General features: G+C 33.2%; 1 protein-coding gene across 1 annotated transcript; it reads left to right on the forward strand.

Moving 5' to 3' along the window:
* Window positions 1-15,342: 15,342 nt before the first annotated feature.
* On the forward strand, window positions 15,343-20,710 carry LOC103496193 (alpha-L-fucosidase 2). The gene is made up of 10 exons (XM_008457954.3): window positions 15,343-15,815; window positions 16,407-16,552; window positions 17,003-17,868; window positions 18,165-18,297; window positions 18,540-18,698; window positions 18,899-19,123; window positions 19,219-19,320; window positions 19,400-19,535; window positions 19,766-19,961; window positions 20,092-20,710. Exons 1-10 carry the CDS (start codon window positions 15,551-15,553, stop codon window positions 20,399-20,401), a joined length of 2,538 nt encoding a protein of 845 aa, XP_008456176.1. The 5' UTR covers window positions 15,343-15,550; the 3' UTR covers window positions 20,402-20,710.
* Window positions 20,711-22,044: the final 1,334 nt, after the last annotated feature.

Here is a 22,044-nt window from a genome sequence, read left to right on the forward strand (position 1 = left end):
AAGCGTTGGAAAAAGGGGAATTCCCGACGCCCATTAAACGGTTTTCTCGACGCTTAAGGCTGCGTCGGGAAAAATCCCTATTCCCGAAGCCGCTCCCGACGCACTGTACATGGCATCGGGAATAGTTCGTTTTTTAAAATTAATTTACCATTTTCCCGACGAGTACTTGCTGACGTTTTCATGATGCATCGGGAAAGAGTGTTTTCCCGACGCTTCTCCCGACGCGGTGTTGATGGCATCGGGAAAGACCTTATTCTCGACGTTCTTTATGCCGACGTCCTTTTCGGCGTCGGGAATGCTCCATTTTCTTGTAGTGTATTTCGTGTCATGTTTTAACATTTTGTTACACATAATTCTTGTCAATAAATGTGCTCTCACGACATTGTTCCTGTGAATAAATGCTTATATGTCAACAATTGTTCAACGTCGTTATTTTTCAGTTCACAACACATTTTTCTATCATATATTTACTTATTTCGACATTTTTCTGTTGTAAAATTTTTTTTCACATGATTCAACGTTACCCATATATGTTTAGAAAGATTTTTATATTGATAATTAAAAATTTAAATTACATTATCGGTAAAGGTTTTACAATAATCCAAAAGAGAAATTAACTATAATACACGTATCCATAGGTGACCTAGTGTAATAAAACAAACACATAAATGGACTTGATCGATGTACACCCGGGGCGCACGTGTCCTTAAGCTTGTTGTGCGAGACGAAACACAACTTGAGCAATCCTGGCACCTATAATATGTGAAACGCCAAAACGCTCCGCTTAGGTTCTTGAATAGTACAAAGCCATAAAAAAATAACCATAACCAAACATAACCAACATAAACATATGCAACGGAAATACCACAATACTTCACTTTTATTAACTCATACTCATGTCTTCTACAATCAAAATAATACAAACATTCTTAATACAAGATCTCAATAAAGAAATGCTAAACGCCTTCAACCCTCAACGATCACTTAGTTTCTAGTCTTATCGTTTAGCTCTTGATTGGTTGCTTAGTTCCAATCGCTTACCTTTTAAACACGATCGCATAGCTTCCTAAACGATCACTTAGCTCCAATTGCTTACCCTTCAACCCGATCGTTTACCTTTCAACCCAATCGCTTGCACCTTTTCTTACAACCTAGGGAGTGAAAAATACTTAAAACGTAAGTTTATGACTTAATGAGTGATATTTTTGAAAAACCTTTTGGAAATACAATTCAATCAATAAATTCATTTTCGTTTCATAAATAAGTTTTCAACGTCTCAATTCAATAAAACATAAAGCACACATTAGTCATATCCACACTCATTTCCACAAAAAACATGAACCATCCCTATGCCAAGACTCAACATGTATCTCGCATTTAGACTACTGTGATGTTCTTTTCATCAATAGCATTTGGGAATAATCCTGGTTCACTTCTCGTTGCTTAGGTCGAGGCACAATACACATCTTTTATGCATCGTCCCTCCTCATTCCACCATGCAAGCTTTTTCTACATGGATGCCTTTACTCTTTATGTGCACATAACAACTAGCTCATTGGTAGGAATATGACTAATGATTTACTCTCAATCAAGCATACAATACAATCAATAAAGCATGGAACTTTAACTTTAAAACATAGCAATAAAGCTTTATGAATAAATCATGTTTTTTCATAACGTAAATGTGCAACATCTGATACATGAAAACAATGACCCTTAGAAAGGAAAGTTTTAGAAATCTGTAGTTCTTTTGAAAATCACTCACAAACATTGTTCAAAAAACTTTGCCCTAAACCCTTTTATTCGTTGGAAAGCTTCTCCATAACACAACTCCCAACCCTTTCTTTTTGTAAAATCTCAATGAACAATCCTTTTCTTTTGTCTTTACCTCTTAATAGTACTAATCTCAAAGTATATTAGTCATTTTTTTAACTCCTAGTATCTTGCCAGTTCCTGTGTCCTAAAATTTTGAGTATTTTTACGTCAAGACACATGGAGTCTAATTCCAATGATCTGATAATTAAAAAGCTTTCGACTGACACATAACTCTGAGAACCTCTTTAAACTTCCCACACAATCATTTAGATTTCTACACAATTGTTCAACCTTCTACACCATCGTTTAGCCCCTTATACAATCATTCAGTCCTCTTTCACAATCGATTAGCCTCTTATACGATCGTTTAGTTTTTCAAATGATCATTTACTTCTTATACGATCGTCTAACTTTCTTACACGATCGTTTAACTTCCTGCACGATCGCCTACTTTATTACACGATCATTTAACAAAAATACTTCTTCAAAACTCTTGTTTACCAATACTGGCCTCCAATTTAGGTACGAGTCTTACAATCGATCTCATGGTCCATGGATTCTTTAAATATCTACAAATTTGATGAAATGCAAACCTTAATCAACATTCATTAAGTACATGCCAAGCAGATTTCACCTTCTAAAATTTATACATTTTCATTCAATACTTAAAGCAAACACTTGGTGTACATTCAACAAATGTCATCAATATTCCATCTTTTCAAGTTACAGCCATTATCCTGTTAGAATTTATGTCATAAAACTCGTAGTGTGTAGTTCAAATTACATTCTATTCAATAAAGTGTTTATTGAGGACTTATTAGTGAAAATAGAATACTATAATCTTGAATCCTAAGGTCCCGAGGCTGTCTAGAAACTTTATGTAGAGACATTAACGTGGATCAAGTTCGAGTTTATAGCTCAAATGGTCTTTAGTGTATGAATAAGATTGGGTGCCTTATTCTGGGAACGTTATGGATGTGACCCGCTTTGTAGCTGGTACAATCAAAATGATCTTGAATCGTTCATATAGAGACATGAGAGTGGAGGCATTATATGTAAAGAGTTTACATAAGACTAGAACCAAATAGTAACTTTTAAGTTATAACATCCCTGATTATATAATAACTGACTATTTCGTTTTTTGATGACATAGGTAACTTAATCTTAATCTTAAGCTAACTATGAATTTCTGTTCAAACAGTATTATCTTTAAATTTGCATAAGTAAGGGCAGCTCAATGGCACTGGCCCAACAAGTCTCCCATTTCAAGGGTAAAATCGAGTGGATAGCTAGGGACATAGGATGCAAGACGGAATTTACTCCTACCCGCTTTAGGATTAGTAGATAGTTTTCCCTTAAGAACTGAATTCAAGTCTTGAACAAGGGGTCCCACCCTCTCATTGGCTCGAGAGGGATTCAGTTTATAGGTTGGATCTTAAACCAATTGTTCAATAGTGGATCAGTGGGACTTAAGGAGTAAGATGTAGTCTCGGGGTAAAATGATATTTTGACCCAGCCAAGGTTACGAACAACCGGTGAAGGATTAACTTACTGATCATGGTTATATTAGATGGACATAAATATATCTATATAGTGAGGGGAATGCAACTATGAGATTTTAGTGGAATGACCCGTTAGTTAACAAATATTGATTAGCTCGATTTAAAAGAGTTTAGTCAGTTAACCTCAGATCATTGAAGCTTATGCTAGCTCATACGGATTTAACTTAGAACAACATGTTGGAATAATTCGAATTGTTCGAATTAGGTAAAGAGAGAGAAATCGACAAGTGTATTTGATATAATCATTGATTATAGCTTTGAGGAAGAGCTTTATGTTTAAATGTGATTTAAATATTAAAAATATGAATACGGATTCATATTCGAAAGCTCAAAATTGATGGAAATTGTCAAAGTTGTAAAAAGTCAAAATGTTGACTTTTGAATTTGAAAAGTCGAATTTTGACCGGCTTTATATTCAAATATTCAAATGTGATTTGAATTTTTAAAAAATTAATGTGGATCCAGCTCGTGAGGTCGAAATTAGTCAAGATGGACAAAATGGTAAAAAGTCAAAATGTTGACTTTTAGCTTAAAAAAGTCAAAGTTTGACTTTGACTTTAATAGTCAAATAACCAAAATACCCTTGGACTAAGTTAGTGGAAAAATCCAACATTTTGTTGGATAATCCCACTAACACTTAGCGGGATAAGTGGCTACACGAGATGTAGATACCTAACCCACTAAGCTCCACTAATGGTTAGTGGAATGTTAGGTATTGAAATTAGGCCAACTAATTACATGCAATTGGTTATTATCAACAATTAAACAATTATAACAATATATCAGTTACATTCTGTTTGAATCTATTTGTATTGTCCAGCTATGAATTAGTTAAACAAACTAACAAGTTCTTCTATAAAAGAAACTTGAAATGTGTAAATACAATAAGTGAAAGTAATAAGAAAAGCTTTCCATATACCTTTTCTCTCTATTTGTTATGGTATCAGAGCATTTTCGTAAGAGAGAAAGTTAAAAACCCCACCCAAACGCCATTATCCTCATGCAATCTTATCATGACGACATTAGAGAGTTCAACGGCCGACAATTTCAATTCAGTTCCCAACTCAGTTTCGATCACATCTTCGGAACTTGACACCCAAATGAACCCTTTCACTCTTCATCACTCAATCATCCCAACCACCAATCTGGTATCTACAGCACTTGTAGGATCAAGTAACTACTCCTCATGGAGCAGAGCAATGAAACTTGCATTATCCGGAAAAAATAAGATTGGTTTCATTACTGGAACAATTAAAAAACCATCAGAGGAAAGCTTACTATCAGCATGGAGATGTAATAATGACATAATTTCCTCATGGATTATCAATTCAATCTTAAAGGACACTGCTGCCAGCTTAGTTTACAGCGGGAGCGTCAAAGAGATATGAGACGAATTAAAAGAGAGGTACTGTCAATCTAATGGGCCACATATATACCAGTTGAGAAAAGATCTCGTGACTACTACCCAAGGAAATCTTCCAGTGGAAGTATATTACACAAAAATCACTACTATATGGCAGGAACCTGTTGAATACAGACCAATGGATGAATGCACTTGTCAAGGATCAAAGAAGATGATAGAATTTTTTTAATGCAAAATTTGTAATGACATTCCTTATGGGATTGAATGAGTCATATGCACAAATCAGGGCACAAATTCTATTGATTGACCCTCTACCAGCAATAAACAAGGTATTCTCTCTTATCATTCAAGAAGAAAGGCAGAGATCTATTGGATCTATATCTACAATTGACAATATAAGTCTGATGGCTAACAATGAGAAAAAGTTTACAACTGAGAAATTCAAGAAGAAAGATACCCAGCCAGTGTGCACCAACTGTAGATATAGAGGCCACATTATTGATAAATGTTATAGATTACATGGTTATCCATCGGGACATAGACTAGCAAATAATAATTCAGTCCATCTACAAAGGCCAAAGAATTCTATGCAAATCAGCAATGAAAAGCCATCAGAAATTACAAAAGGCAATCAGTCTGCCTTCTTCGCCAGTCTTAATAATGACCAATACTCACAGCTCTTGAATATGATGCAAGCACACTTAAACTCTCAACAAATTGATGAGATCTCTAAGAAAAAAACTACTTACATAGCAGGTACATGTCTTTCTAATTCACTCATAAATTTTTGTTGGATCATAGATTCTGGAGCCTCCTCCCACATATGCCATGATAAATCTATGTTTGAACAACTACACAACATTCAGAATATGTCAGTTATACTACCAACTAAATTTCGTTTAAAGGTTGAGTATGTAGGTGACATTCTAATAGCAAAACAACTTATATTGAAGGATGTTTTATACATTCCTGAGTTCAAATACAACCTACTATCAGTAAGTGCTCTACTTAAGGATGGAAGATATTCTATATCCTTCACTAACACCAACTGTATGATTCAGGACAAGTCAGTTTCGAAAACGATTGGGAGGGCTGAGCTAATTAGTGACTTATACTTACTGAAAGTAAATGATGAAAAGAATAAAGACTGCTCTATCGAATCTGCTGTCCTTTTGTGTAAAGCTTCTGCAACTACATGGCATAAACGTATGGGACACCCTTCTATTAGTAGAATAAAAGAATTGTCAAACTAATAGAGATTTATGATTTCTCAAATTGTAAACAAGTGTGTCATATTTGTCCCTTAGCTAAACAGAAGCGCCTTTCATTTCCTGCCTTAAATAATGTTGCTGGGAATATTTTTGACCTGCACTATGATATATGGGGTCCCTTTAAAACCCAAACACATGCAGGTCATACCTACTTTACCACCATTGTTGATGATAAATCAAGGTACACATGGATACATCTTTTGAAAAATAAAAGTGACATTCTACAAGTTATTCCCAATTTCTTCAAACTTATTGAAACTCAATTCTAAAAAAAAATCAAAAGTTTTCGTTCTGATAATGCCCCTGAGTTGAACTTCAGAGAATTCTTTACCAAAACAGAAACTACTCATCAGTTTTCCTGTGCATACACTCCTCAACAAAATGCAGTGGTTGAAAGGAAACACCAACACCTCCTCAACATGGCAAGAGCCCTAATGTTTCAATCTAATGTTCCTCTCACTTTTTGGGGAGAATGTGTGCTGACTGCAGCATACTTGATCAATAGAACACCAATGGTTTTACTCTCCAACAACACCCTATATACTGTTCTGTTTAACAAAACTGTTGACTATGGGTTCATAAAGACATTCGGATCCCTTGCCTATGCTTCTACACCAACGGTCTACAGGAACAAATTTGATCCAAGAGCAAGACCTTGTGTCTTCATGGGATATCCATCAGGTATAAAAGGCTACAAGTTATATGATATGACTAATATTAAATTTTTTTATCTCCAGGGATGTCTTGTTCTTTGAAGAAAGATTCCCATTCCAATCGATCAAAGAAGACAACAAGCACATTTCACATGACTTTATTGATCAGTTCATCATACCAAGCCCACTATTTGATCACTTGGAAAACAAAGGTATTACTGAAAATCTTGTTGATAAAACCTTAGAAAGCCTATGCGAGCATAACCACGGTATTGATGATCCATAACCTCATATTGAAACCTTCGAAGAAACCAATCATCCCATCCAAATAACCATTCCCATATAGCTCCAAGAAGATCATCAAGACCACATTGCCCATCTTCTTACCTAAAAGACTTTCACTGTAACCTCACATTCCATAGAAAATCCCCATTTCTCTTGAAAAATACCCCTCATATAACAATTACAACCAAAACCACAAGAAATACATCCTAAATGTCACCTCCATCTATTAGCCCACCTATTACCACCAAGCTGTGAATCACCAAAATTGGAAGAAAGCTATGGTAGAGGAAATAGAAGCCATGGAAAGAACTAATACATTGACTATTGTCTCCCTTCCAAAGAATCATCATACCGTAGGCAATAAATGGGTCTACAAAGTTTAAGTATAAACAAGATGGTACAGTTGATAGATATAAAGCGAGACTTGTAGCAAAAGGCTACAATCAACAAAAAGGAATAGACTTCTCAGATACCTTCTCACCTGTCGTGAAAATTGTCACTGTTAAAATCTTCTTAGCCCTTGTTGCGTCCAACAATTGGTCTCTCACTCAAATGGACATCAATAATGCCTTCCTAAATGGTGATTTATTCGAGGAAGTGCATATGTCTTTACCATTGAGCTATCAAACCTCACAAGTACCACAGAAAGGTAAGAAACTAGCTTGCAAACTTAACAAATCAATATACGGGTTTAAACAAGCCTCAAGACAATGGTTTCTCAAGTTTGCAACAGCTTTATCCTCACATGGCTTCCATCAATCCAAATCTGATTACTCTCTCTTTACCCGAGGACATGGACATGATTTTGTAGCATTGTTAGTATATGTCGATGACATATTATTAACCAGGTCATCCCTCCAAATAATCAACTCAGTCAAAGAAGTCCTCAAAGGACATTTCAAACTCAAGGACCTAGGACAAGCAAAATATTTTCTAGGATTAGAATTATCAAGATCTCAACAAGGGATCATGATTTCCCAAAGAAAATATTACCTCCAAATACTTGAAGATACTGGATTTCTTGAAGCTGAACCAGCTACAACTCCTATGGATCCCAATTTAAAACTATTAAAGAATGGAGGAGAACTTCTAAAGGAAGATGATATCACTTGTTATAGAAGATTAATTGGCAGGCTTATATATTTACAAATATCTCGGCCAGACATATGCTTCGTTGTTCATCGGCTAAGCCAATTCATCTAAAGTCCCACTAAAGATCACTTAAATGCCACTCATCACTTACTAAAGTACCTAAAAAGGTCTCATGGACAAGGCATTCTAATTAGTCCTATCACTTCCTTTCACTTAAAAGCTTTTGTGGATGCTGATTGGGGATCATGTCCTGATACGATAAGGTCCATTACAGGTTTCTGCATATTCCTAGAGGAATCTATCATATCATGGAAATCAAAGAAACAAGCCACAGTTTCCAAATCTTCTGCAGAAGCATAGTACAGAGCACTAGCTTCAGTTACAAGTGAGTTAATGTGGATTTCTCAGCTCCTAAAAGATCTTCAGATTAAGATCCTACTGCCCACTACTGTGTTTTGTGACAATCAAGCTGCCATTGCAATTGCCTCTAATCCAATATTTCATGAGAGAACAAAACATATAGAAATCGATAGTCATTTTGTTCGAGACAAGATAGTTGATGGATTCCTTAAGGTTCTTCCTATCAAATCAAGTCTACAACTCGCAACATGTTCACTAAAGCATTGCCTACATCTACTTTGTCTAAGCTAATATGCAAGTTGGGAATCATTGACATTCATCGTCCAACTTAAGGGGGAGTATCAACAGTAAAACAGTTAAACAGTTACAACAATATATCAGTTACATTCTGTTTGAATCTGTTTGTATTTTCCAGTTGTAAATTAGTTAAACAAACTAACAAGTTCTTCTATAAAAGGAACTTGAAATGTGTAAATACAATAAGTGAAAGTAATAAGAAAAGCTTTCCATATACATTTTCTCTCTATTTGTTAGTTATAAATAGTCCTCTTTTCAAATTGAAAAAACACTTTTGGCCATTTGATATTTTTTGAATTTCAAAAATATTTTTTTTCCTCTCTTCAAGAATTAAATATCTTAACATAATTCCCTCCAAATTTTCCATATCTCTCTCTAATTTCTCCACATTGAACGGGTCCCACAACCCGGTTCTAAGTTTGGAGAATAGCGGATCAACTCTAGTGGAGGTCCGAGACCGTGTTCGTAAGAAGATTTCGAGGAATTGGGAAGCTACAAAGGTATGTATTTCCTGTAACCCTATTTTTGTTCTGATTAGGGTAATTTGCATGTTAATCTTCTAATTAGTTAGATGCAATCTAGAGTAAAGTTTCGATTCGTAATTTCCGTTGCGGTTGTATGCTTTCCATCATGCCCAAATTCAAATTACAAAATAGAGAGGCTAAATAGAAGATACCATAAAGTTTGAAGCGGTCCGTATAAGACCTTCCTAGAAAACTAGGGAGACAAAGTGAAATAAAAACAAATACTTTAACAAACAGTAACTTCCACGGTTAAAAATCTCCCTCTTCATTCGAGTTCGTTGACGTCATTATGTTTGCTGACTATTGATCTGTTTGTTGGTAATGAAGTTGAGTGAAAAAGGGAGGAAAAGAGTGAGGTAAAGGAGAGGGAAAACTGAAAATGGTACCGGGCATGGGTCCGGGGAAGAGGGGAGGAAAAAAAAGTAAAAAGTTATTTTATTCAAGTGAAATAAATATTTATAATTAAATTAATTAATTATAAAAAAATTATAAAAAAAAAATAGAACATTAGACAAAATATTTACTATTCATACAAAAGATTATTGTCAATCAATTTTGTCTTTTAGTGGTTTTGTTTGATGGAGTGTAAATAGTTTATCGATTTTTTCTATTTTTTGAAAAAAAGAATTTAAGTATTTATATCTAATGGTACTTAAAAAGTAACATAAATTCTCAAAAATCCAAACATATTGGCCTTTTTAAGTGAAAAAAAACATTTCTTTGACATTTATGAGATTTTTCACTCTTTTTGTTGTTTTGGGCTTTGAAAAATGTGTCATGGAAACTCATTTTCTTGCAGTGTGGTTGATGGAAAATAATGGAGAGATTTTCTCCAAAGACAGAAGATTACAACAATTGAACTTTTTTTTATTCATCAATCAGGTAATTAAATCTTAATTAGTTAAGAAATGTAATTGATTGATTGGAAATGATTTAATCATCACCGTTTATCCGATTCTATTAAAATGGAAGGTGAGATATAGTTCCAGCTTAAAATGACATGTTTATTTTGCAAAAATCAAAGAGAGAAAAAAAAGAAAAAAGAAAAGAAAAGAAAAGAAAAGGTCATTGTCGCACTAATTGCAACTTATAAACTACGCTGCTATTTATTGTCATGGACTTCCTTTATTTTGGAACAATAAAACTACTCTTTTGGTATATTTTAAACTTAATTTTCTTTTTCTTCTTTATTGATCGTTTATCTTTAAATAATTATTTTGATTCAATTTCAAGTTTTTGATCTTTATGGTTTTAACTTTTAATTTATTTATATGTTATCAATTCAATATGGTGTCTCATTTTTCATCTTTATTTATTAAATTTATTTATTAATTTTAGTTAAAAATAATAGTTTACATACCTTTACTGTATAAGATTTAAAATCTACGAGCAAGACTAAGTCCAATGAAATTAAAATGCAACATAAGAGTGTTAGGTTTGGCAAGATGTGAGAATCCCATGTTATTTATTTTTGCAGCAAGAGATGAGTGGCTCCAAGCCTATCAAAATAGCTCATCTCCTTTAGTTATAAATATTTTACTCAAATACATTTTAAACTTTTGTGTATTGGCTCAAACTAAGTTCTGTTTTGTATTTTCTAAATTTAAGAGTAAATATTTTAATCCAATATTTAATAGTAAATGCTATAATCTAATTTAAGAGTAAATGTTATTAAAAAAAAAAAAAAAAAAAAAAAGCTCATCTCCTTTGTTTATAGATGTTCTAATCCAATACACTAAGGTGTGGATGGTCAAAAGATTTGAAAAGAGTGGTTTCTAGTTGAAGATAGTGAGGGAAAAACAGTGCGTAATTGTAATAGTTTTTTACATAGTAGTATTTTTATGGTCCATGATTTTTTCTTCAATTTTGTAGTTTTTCACGTAAATTCTTGTCTACTGTTTTTTGCTTTTATTGATTTAAAAAAAATGTTATTTTTTTGGTCTATTCCTATTATATAATTGAGAGATGGAAAAGTTGATCATTAGATTCTAAGTTGACTTGCCCCAAGGAATATTGTACAAAAAGGAAAATAATTGAGTTGAGCTCAACACTTCACTTTGCAACTTTGAGGGCCACAACCATCCCTCACATGAAAGGGTTTCATGACTAGCATTATTTAAAAACTCCATGGGAGGTAACTAACTAAACTTCATATCAAAAACTTTATCCATATTTGTGCTTGGTTGAGCTAAATACTCCATATATTAACTTAGACATCAAAGCCTATACGGCATCTCATCGATACAAGTAAATAACACATGATTTTAATCGCAATATTAAATTTCCCATTAATATATATATGTTGTCATTTTCATTAGTATTTATATGTTTATTTGAGTTCGGTATGGATGGATAAATTAATCATATATATCGTTGAGTGAAATATATTTTGAAAAAGAAAAACACGGTTATAAATAATAAATATTGATAACTTTTTTTTTTATTAATCAAATATTTTCTTTAAAAAATAATTTGAACTTTTTTTTCTTCATAAATATCCGTCACAACCACATGTTGGGATATTTCAACCACCATCAACGTTTGTGCAAAAAGAAAAAGAAAAAAAAAACTTCTAAACCAAAATTTCTATCACATGTTACCTAGGGCACAGAATATTCCTTTTGATATTTTGAAAAGTTATAATAAAGTGAAATATCTTTTTTTTTTTTTTTTTTTGTCTAAATAAAGTCAATGATTTCAATAAATATACTCCAAATGATCTAAAAAGTAATGTTTATAGTCGATAGGTGGGACAACACAATTTTTTTTTTTTTTTTTTTTTTTTTTGGTATTAAACTTTGTAGCTGTATGAAAAGAAAGAAATTTCTTTATATATAAATAGGTGTGTGGTTGAAATAGATTTGATAGGGTTTGGTGATCAGAATTAATGTGCAGCAAACAACACCACCTTTTATCTTCTCCATCCCTTCAACTTACACAATTATTATTCTGTCTTACCATAAACTTATATACATCTAATCATTAATACTTAAAACATACTTTTGAAATCACTGATATTGACTACTATCTATCGGTGATTCATTATTGCTACTCTGGGTACTTGTTTGTGTTAGATGCCAAATTTATCGGTGGAAGAAAGTTGTGCATACACGTGACATTAGTGATAAAATTTATAATTTAAAGAAGATAAAATTAACTAATTGATAAAATTGCTCATTCGTCTTTTTAAAATAAAATTTAGTGAAAGTTTAGAAATTTTAACTCTCATACAATTATTAGTTTGAAATTTAAATTGATGCACCTCTCGAGTTTAGTGTAACATTATTTTTTTAAAAAAGAAAAATTATGGTGTAGTCTTTTTGTTATTTACGATTTTGAACTAAAAAATATAATTGACTTTTAAAAATAACAAAGTGAGGAAGAAGCCTGATAAATGTTGAAATTAGTAACAATCAGGACTAAAGTGGGATTAGGAAAAAAGGGTTTGATTTGGGTTAGGCCTTTTCCTTGTCAGATGTCCAATGAGATATGTTTTACATATGCTCCGGTCTAAAATAACACTCTAAGTCCAAGATGCTTCATTTTAGTTCATGTGATAAAAAAAAAAAAAGTAAAAAAAAAAAAAAACTACAATAAACTAGCAAAGTAGAGACTAAAGTTAAGATTTATTGAAAGGTTGTTGACTAAAATTGAACATTTGAAAGTACAAACACTAAAATTGAACAATCTCTGAATTCAAATAAAATTTTTAATATTTCTAATATGGAATACAAGCATATAATACCATATTTTGAGAGCATTTATACTTCATCTAGAAGAGTTGGGTACAACTTACTTTTTATTGCGATGTAGAGGTCAACTTTCTATAAAGATATATCGTTACAACTAATTTATATGATATAAGCTTGAGTCTAGCTCTCATACTCTTAATTTCACTCTCAGACGTAGGCATCAGAGTGTACGTGGCAAACATATATATTTACCAGTGTAGGATATATTTTTTTCTTTTGTAGTTCATGTTCTCCCTTATTCAAATAAATTCACTATTAATATTATTGAAACATAATAATCAATTATACTTACTCTTATGCAAAATTTGACATCTAATCGTCTTTAATTATATAATATGTATCTGATAACGAAGAATACAATAAGAAAATACAATAGTATAAGAAGTAAATGAGTAGTAAGATAACATACATATAAACAAATTTATAAATATGAATAAACCATTTATTCATGAGAATTCAAATTTATTTGTACTTTTATTTTTCCTTTTAATACAATGAGTGAAGAATATAAATTTGAATTTCTAGCTTTTTGAAACAGTGCATCCCCAGTTTATTGATAACCAACTAACCACAAAGCACTATTTACTACTCTCAAACATTCAATTAATATTTAGAAATGTATTTTCTTTTTCTTAAAAAAAAAAAATCAAGCAGTGGATATTCCTTAGCTGTATTAAATTATTAATTTGTCTAATCATATTTATTAGTTAGTTAATTAATATTGGACTCGAGGGGGCACTCCCTCATGCCTTTTAGATATGTTTGTTCCCAATAATTAAGATCCTTTAGTTTACAATGACACATTTCTATATCTCTAATCTTCATTCATTAGATATAATTTTGATTTTCTTTCTTGCAATTATTAATTTTGACCCACATTATTATCAAGCATGTTTCTCATTTTATGATTGTTATTATTGTTGTTGATATAGAAGCGAATTTTCATCGTCTATACTTATTAGATATTATTCATTTCGCAGTATTTAAGAATGATCGTAAAGTTGAAATTGATTTAAATTATAATTTTTGTAGCTATTAATACATGAGGTGTTGATAAACGTACTTTTGTTATGAATTATGCAATTTCGTTTTCTATGTGCCTAAGTATACAATTCTTTTTCTACCAAATTTTGCCATTCTTAAATTCTGTTTGTATTGTTTAAAATTTCCTATTTATTCCTTTATGCATGATTATTCCCATAGCAACTTTACATTCTAAATTTATTTATGGCGTTGACAATATTAATAAGATTAACAATAAAGTTGTTATGGTTTAAGTAAGTTAAAAGTAACTTTCAAAAGAAAATATTTAAGTAAAGTTATAACTTTTGATTTTTTTTTTTTTTGACAAAAATAATAATATATATATATGTCTTACTATCATTCTCAATTTAAACCTACCTTAATTGCCAAGAACTTGTAGGGGAAAAAAAAATGGAATGTTGCTTGGTAGCGACGGAATTTGTGGGTCCAATCCACTTTTATCTCCATCAGTGCTTAAAAAAATATTGTAAAAGAAAAATGACACTTAAGTGTGCTGTGGTTTGATCAGAAACTTTATGAAAAACACAAATCAATAGAACCCATGCAACAACCTATGGTTGACAAGGTGGCTACATGAGTACTCCAATCCAAAACATTAGAGGAAAGAGTGAGAGGGAAGAAGCCCTACGCCTCGCCCCATTTTCTTTGGTGAAAAGAGTTGCTGCAATGACGCAATTACATCCCAACCTAGCTATCACAATTACACATCCCACAAACTCACATCTTGTTCTCACTACTGCCTACATTTGGTATGTATATATCAATTAATTAGCTTTCAAACTTATCCTAACCTATCACATTATCATTGCAACCACAGTATATTAAAATGTGTCTCACCTAACAAAGTTCAAGAGAGTGATAAACCTCTACCACCAGTAAAAATAAACAATACTTTATTATATTGTATAAGTAGATAATAATTTGAGAAACTATATGGTTAAGAAGGGATTTTTGTACCATTTTAATAATTTTTTACACTGTAAAAATTCTTTTTATTTGGGGTATTTTCATTTTTGTTATATTTCTTATTTATGCAATGGTAGTCAAACTTTCTTTTGAGCATTTTAGGTGTATCGAAAAATTGAGACAAAAAAGGAAGAAGATAAACTTTTCCAAAATTAAAGAAAAGTTAAAACGAAAATTAAGCCCTATAATTCAATCATAAACACGACATTGAAACACAACCAACTAAACAGCACATGAAGTGTTGGAAAACTCAAAGGAAAAAAAGAAAAAAAAAAGAAAAGAAAAGAAAAGAAAAGCACCGTCTTTCCTTAGCAAGATACTTTCCTTGATACTATAAATTAAGATGCAAAGATAAATGATCTGAAATCATCCTGGTTTTTCCCGTGAAAACTCTGCCACTAGTCCTTGTTACGCGTGCCTTGTAGCTTTTAGCCTCTACGCATCTAATTAGCTTATAGAAATGGCGTTTTTAGAACAGTAGAAATACCCCCTCTTTCTTTGATTTTAAACCACACCTCGACCCACATTTCCATCTTCCCACTTACTACTACCCACTTCCATTCTTCATGTTGCTTCCAATGTTGAAGACCCATTTCCATGAAAATGGATTTCTTTTTTCTCTGCTTCTCATTCTTCTCTGTTTCCCTTTTGCCATGGCGGAGAAGGACTTTTGGAGGTCGAGTTTGGTGGGAATGTCGGATTCTTCCGACCCTTTGAAGCTCACGTTTAATGCTCCTGCCAAGCACTGGACTGATGCCATTCCTATTGGGAATGGACGGCTTGGAGCGATGGTTTGGGGTGGTGTCGATACTGAGATTCTTCAGCTTAATGGTTTGGTCCCCCTTTAACTCTTGAGGTCTTTTTCGTTTTGGTTGAACTAATTTGGAAGAAATAGAGATGTATTTGGATGCAGTATGCAGTTTTGGTTACTGAGAAGTCAGATGGGTGTGTGTGTGTTTGACGTTATATCATATATATGAGTTTCTGCCTTTCACTTTCGTTCTTTTTAATTTTTGCCATTACTAATTTGGGAATATTACTTTTGATGGGGAAACCTATTCCTTTGTGTAGAATATTTGTGATTGATGTGGATTTTTTTTTACTTAACTTCTATAATTTGTCAACTAGCAATGTAGTTGGGAATATAATTAACACATTGTCTAGATTTTCCTTCCTTCATTGTTGGTAGGCTGTGTTTTGAATGGCTATGAAGGATATGGAAAAGATATAAAATATTACAGACTACAGAGTTGTATATTTCTGTTCTAGCTGGATGGATCTGGTGTCATTTTAACTTTTTCTTGGGAAAATTGTCTTTTGGGTATCCTACTGAACTTTACTGGTTTCATGCAAACCTAGTAAATGAATGTTACAGTTTAAGTTTCAATTATACCATCTGAAGGCTAATAAAAATTCATGCAGAGGACACACTTTGGACTGGAACTCCTGCAAACTATACCAACCCAGATGCTCCTCAGGCTCTAAGAGAGGTTAGAAAGCTTGTTGACGATGGAAAGTATGCTGAAGCTACCGAAGCTGCAGTCAAACTGTCAGGAAAGCCTTCTGATGTAATGCTTCTCAACTCCTCATAATACGCTTTCCTTGTGCACAAATGGGATCCTTAAATGAATTTAATCCCTTGCTAAAGCAGCTCTTTATGAATCATTGGTTGTAGTTCTTTGCTATCTTTTTGTTTCCAGTCTCTGCTAAGCTAATCTCCTTTTTCATCATGTATGTGCTTCATGCTCTCTTAAACTACTGTGCAAAGCTTATAAGTAACTGGTCATCAAATGCCTTGTTCTAGTTGAATAGGTTCTACTCATCCAACTTACCTTAATAGGAAGGGATGCCTATTTTAGCATTTCAAAAACAATTTTGTCATTCTCCAAAAATCTTATTTATTGTTTTTTTCTTTTTCGGTGCTTTAGTTTCTTATCATACTGAAGACTTGATAGAGCATTGAAATTGAAGCAGTTTGTTTGAATATATGTTATTCTGACAATCTTGCGATCATGCAGGTTTATCAACTCCTGGGTGATATTAAGCTAGAGTTTGAAGTTTCCCATCAGTCATATACACCTGAGACTTATCATCGAGAATTAGACTTGAATACAGCCACAGCAAGGGTGAAGTACTCTGTGGGTGATGTAGAATTTACAAGGGAACATTTTGCCTCTAACCCTGATCAAGCAATTGTAACCAAGATTGCTGCAAGCAAACCAGGATCTTTGTCATTTATCGTGTCCATTGATAGCAAGTTACATCACAGCTCGCATGTAGTAGATGGTCAAAGTCTAATTGTACTACATGGAAGCTGTCGAGGTGTGAGGATCCCTCCAAAAATGGAATTAGATGACAATCCCAAGGGCATTCAATATTCTGCCGTTCTTAGTTTACAGGTTAGTGATGGCAGTGGAGTAGTACACGATTTAGATGAAAAGAAATTAAAGGTTAATGGCTCAGATTGGGCTGTCTTGCGTCTGGTGGCTTCATCTTCTTTTAAGGGACCATTTACGCAGCCTTCGTTGTCTGGAAAGGATCCTTCTTCTGAATCTCTTGCGACAATGAAGAAGTTAAAAAATTTGTCTTATTCCAATCTTTATGCACGGCACTTGAATGACTATCAGAGTCTTTTTCAACGTGTTTCGTTGCATCTTTCAAAGAGCTCGAAGAACGAATCTTCTTCAACTAATTCTGGAGGAAAGGAAGTTAGAGTAGCTTCTACTGCAGAGAGGGTAAAATCTTTTCAGAATGATGAAGATCCGTCTTTGGTAGAGCTGCTATTCCAATATAGTCGGTATCTACTTATCTCTTGTTCACGGCCTGGAACTCAGGTGGCCAACCTTCAGGGTATATGGAACAAGAATGTCGAACCAGCATGGGAGTAAGTTTCTAGCCTTATCATTATTTTAATGTTCTGTTGCTTTATATTTTCATCTAATGCGTTTTAGAAGTAAGTTTTCAAGAAAAATATAGGAGAAAGTGATCCAAGTGAACCGTAACTGTATATCTCTACCTACCTTTGTCTTGACACTTCACAGTTTGGAATGTTGCATAACAAAATGAAATTCAATACAAACGGTTAATGACAAAACGTGATAGATTATGTTTCCCATAGACATTTTGCTTTGGTTCATCTTCTTAGATGCTTATCTGGTTTCCCTTCTTTTTCTTTTTCAGTGGTGCTCCGCACTTGAACATTAATCTACAAATGAACTATTGGCCATCCCTTCCGTGCAACCTTAAGGAGTGCCAGGAACCATTGTTTGATTTCACATCCTTCTTATCTGTCAATGGACGTAAGACTGCAAAAGTAAGCATCCGTACCTTTGATACTTGTTTGTTCTATGCTGTTTTAATAATTCAATTTTAGTTCCCTTTAGTGATATTAGAAAGAAATCAATAATCAAAATACATGGTTCTGTTTTAGTTTCTTTGATGATTTTTGGAAGCCGTCGTTTTTAGGGGTTGTCCTATCACCTATGTTTCCATTATAGGGCAAACATTCTTTACCTTGTCTGTGACATTGTCCTCACATGTTTTTAAATTTTATAGGTGAACTATGAAGCAAGTGGTTGGGTGGCTCATCAGGTGTCAGACATATGGGCAAAAAGCTCTCCGGATCGAGGACAGGCTGTTTGGGCTTTATGGCCAATGGGTGGAGCATGGCTTTGTACCCATCTGTGGGAGCATTACACTTACACAATGGACAAAGTAAGTTCCTGCCTACAATTGTATGGCTGTCTTTGTTCAGTGTTTTGTTTGAGCAGATGTTTTGTACTGAAGTTGAGTACAGAACAGTGTTACTTCTAGATAAAAATAAATTACCGGTGTACTGCAAATTCAGTGAACTGTCACCTCTTTATAAATGAAAATTTCTGTTCATTATCTTATATAATTCAATCCACCTTCAGAACTTTTTAAAAAACAAGGCATATCCTCTGATGGAAGGATGCGCATCATTTCTGTTGGATTGGCTAATTAATGGCAAGGACGGATATTTGGAAACAAACCCATCAACATCCCCAGAACACATGTTCATAGCTCCTGATGGTAAACCTGCTAGTGTGAGTTATTCAACAACAATGGATATCGCTATCACAAAAGAGGTTTTCTCATCCATCATATCTGCTGCAGAGGTGAAGCTTTCTTTCTGTGTTCGTAAAATGAAACTGTTTTACTTTGCCTGCTGGATGTATTTGTTTATGTTTTCGTAATTTACATGTTTTAACAGATTCTGGGAAAAAGCAAGGATACTTTTATCGACAAGGTTCGGAAGGCTCAAGCTAGGCTATTACCTTATAAGATAGCTAAAGATGGTTCTCTTATGGAATGGGTATGTAAGTATCTCATCTCTTAATCGGGAGCTTTGAAGAATTATCTAGACTGCCCTAACTCAACATCTCTTGGATTAGGCCCTTGACTTTGAGGACCGAGAAGTGCATCATCGACATGTATCACACCTATTCGGGCTGTATCCGGGGCACACCATAACTGTTCAGAAAACACCCAACATTTCAGAAGCTGCAAACAATACTCTTCACAAAAGAGGTTTCTATTTGTCAACCAACTTTTTTGGGTTTCCTTCCACTTTAGGCTTTATTAGACATAGCCAGATAGGGATGAAAAATCATGATCTGTTATACTTCGGATTAGCAAATAGCAATCAGTAATTTTTTATTATTTTGGTTTGTATGTTATAATCTGAAAGGATATAAGATAAACATAATTTGATCATTGTGCTAAACAACAATACTCATAAACTTCCTCTTGCAAAACAGGAGAGGAAGGTCCAGGATGGTCAACTGCATGGAAAATTGCTCTATGGGCTCGTCTTCATAACAGCGAGCATGCATACCGGATGGTCAAACATTTGTTCGATCTTGTTGACCCAGATCATGAAAGTGATTATGAAGGTGGTCTATACAGCAATTTGTTCACTGCTCACCCCCCTTTCCAAATAGATGCCAACTTTGGGTAAGCTACATAGTTTACACTTGTGTAGTATTCACTTCTTTTTTGTGCGTGAAAGTTGCCAATGAAGTACTAAAAGCCTAATGAAACAATACCCTTTCTTGCTCCTCTTGGGTGCTGCTGACCTATCCAGATTCTCAGCTGCCATTGCTGAAATGCTCGTCCAGAGCACCATTAACGATCTTTACTTACTTCCTGCTCTTCCCCGTCATGTTTGGCCCTACGGTTGCGTTAAAGGATTGAAGGCACGAGGTGGATTGACGGTAAACATGTGCTGGACAGGAGGAGATCTGGATGAGGTCGGTCTTTGGTCGTCGGAACAAATTTCCCTTACAACATTACACTATAGAGAAACTACAGTAGCAGCAAATTTATCATCTGGCAAAGTCTATACTTTCAATAAGCTGTTGAAATGTGTTAGAACATACTCTCTACCAAAATGATTTTCTACAACACAACAACGATGGGTTTCCAAATCTTTGAAGATGTTCTTTGATTCTTTCAGAAACATGAAAGATTTCAGAATCTGCACAAGAAACTTCTTTCCATCTGGAAGGCCACAATTTCGTTTTGTTTATTTACACAATGATTGTCAATCGATTATTTATGACCACTTTTTTTTTTTTTTTGGGGGGGGGGGGGAAGATGATTGTATTCACACATAATGGTAATGATAATACTATGTTCTTAGAAATGCTTTTGATTTTTTTACTATCTATTATAATAAAATGAAGAATCATACTTTTGATCAATTTCAAGAAGTTGCAAGTGTAAGTTATTGTTGTACTCAGAAAACAAAAAACAAAAACAGGAGTTGTGAACGTCATATCAATAATTGGCATATGGACATAAACTGATAATTGATATGTTCATTTTTTATCACAACTGGTTGTTGTACTAATAAAAGCATGTTATGCTTTGAATTATAATTGGATCTTTTATTTATGCACTTAGGATTGAGGTTCAATTTTTCTCCACAAGTTGTAACAACTTTTTGTTTCTTTAAAATGTTGATTTTGTTTAACTAAGTAGAAATGTATTTCTGAAAACCTTTTAGTAACATGATGGTATGGAGGATTGTTGGTATATCAAATAATAACATATCAAATGATAACATTTATTCAAATTACGTACGTTACGATAATTCTAAATAGTTGCTTTTAAATATTTTAAAAGTTCAGGTACTAAAAGAAATATTTTAGAAAAAAAAATTCAAAGATAAATTAGCATTTCAAACTAAGAATTGAAGAACCAAAATAAAAGAGAGTTGAAATTTAAGAGTATACTACTACACTTTAAACCTAGTTGTTTTGTGTAAATTCTAGATTCCCCAACTCATTTTTTGTGGTAAACGTAAAATATCTAAGTATTGAAGATGCGTGACATCTCAATAATTTTATATGACTAAACATAGGTTTTTGAGATTCCAATGTAAGATGTTATGGTTGATTTTGGACCAAAGAATGCTTGACATTAAGAAACGGCAAAATCAAGAAGAAGCTTGACACAGATTGAAAGTGAAAACTAAAGATCAAATTTGGCCTTGAGAAAATGAACAAGTTTTGGCTTAGATCGAAATGTACCTTGTAAAGGGACCCTAGCCAAACATGAAACACCAAACTTACTCCTAGGTTCGATAGATCAAATTTGTACATAAAAGTCTTTTTGGATTGTTATATACTAAAAGTGTTTATTAGTTTTATAGTATTATAAAGGAATTTGAGTCAGAGTTTTTGATACAAAGCAAAGAGAGACTAACAATTATACACTCAAAATTAACTTAAAATTAATTTTTCTAAAGTAAGTTTTAGACGTTTATTTTGAACCAACTAATTTTGTAAACCTTTTTTTTTTTTAAATTCATTTTAGGTACGTTAGACACATAATTCTTTTTCAAAATAATTTGTTTTTGGAAATGTATTATAAACATACTTTAAACTAATTATAAATTATTGGATTATTTTAAAAATTAATTAATTTAAGGATAAATTGTACTTTTGGTCCTCAAGGTTTGTGCTTAATATGTATTTGATCTATAAGATTTCAAAAGCAATATTTTAGTCTCCGAAGTTTAGAAAATCGTTCT

This window comes from Cucumis melo, chromosome 6, assembly GCF_025177605.1.
Source record: "Cucumis melo cultivar AY chromosome 6, USDA_Cmelo_AY_1.0, whole genome shotgun sequence".
NCBI lineage: Eukaryota > Viridiplantae > Streptophyta > Magnoliopsida > Cucurbitales > Cucurbitaceae > Cucumis > Cucumis melo.

Bases quoted from the DNA above. Each gene is read 5' to 3' on its own strand.
- LOC103496193 (XM_008457954.3), top strand. From the start codon at position 15,551: ATGTTGCTTCCAATGTTGAAGACCCATTTCCATGAAAATGGATTTCTT. The intron at 19,124-19,218 runs GTGAAGCTTTCT...ATGTTTTAACAG, and splicing joins CCATCATATCTGCTGCAGAG to ATTCTGGGAAAAAGCAAGGA. The intron at 19,321-19,399 runs GTATGTAAGTAT...CTCTTGGATTAG, and splicing joins ATGGTTCTCTTATGGAATGG to GCCCTTGACTTTGAGGACCG.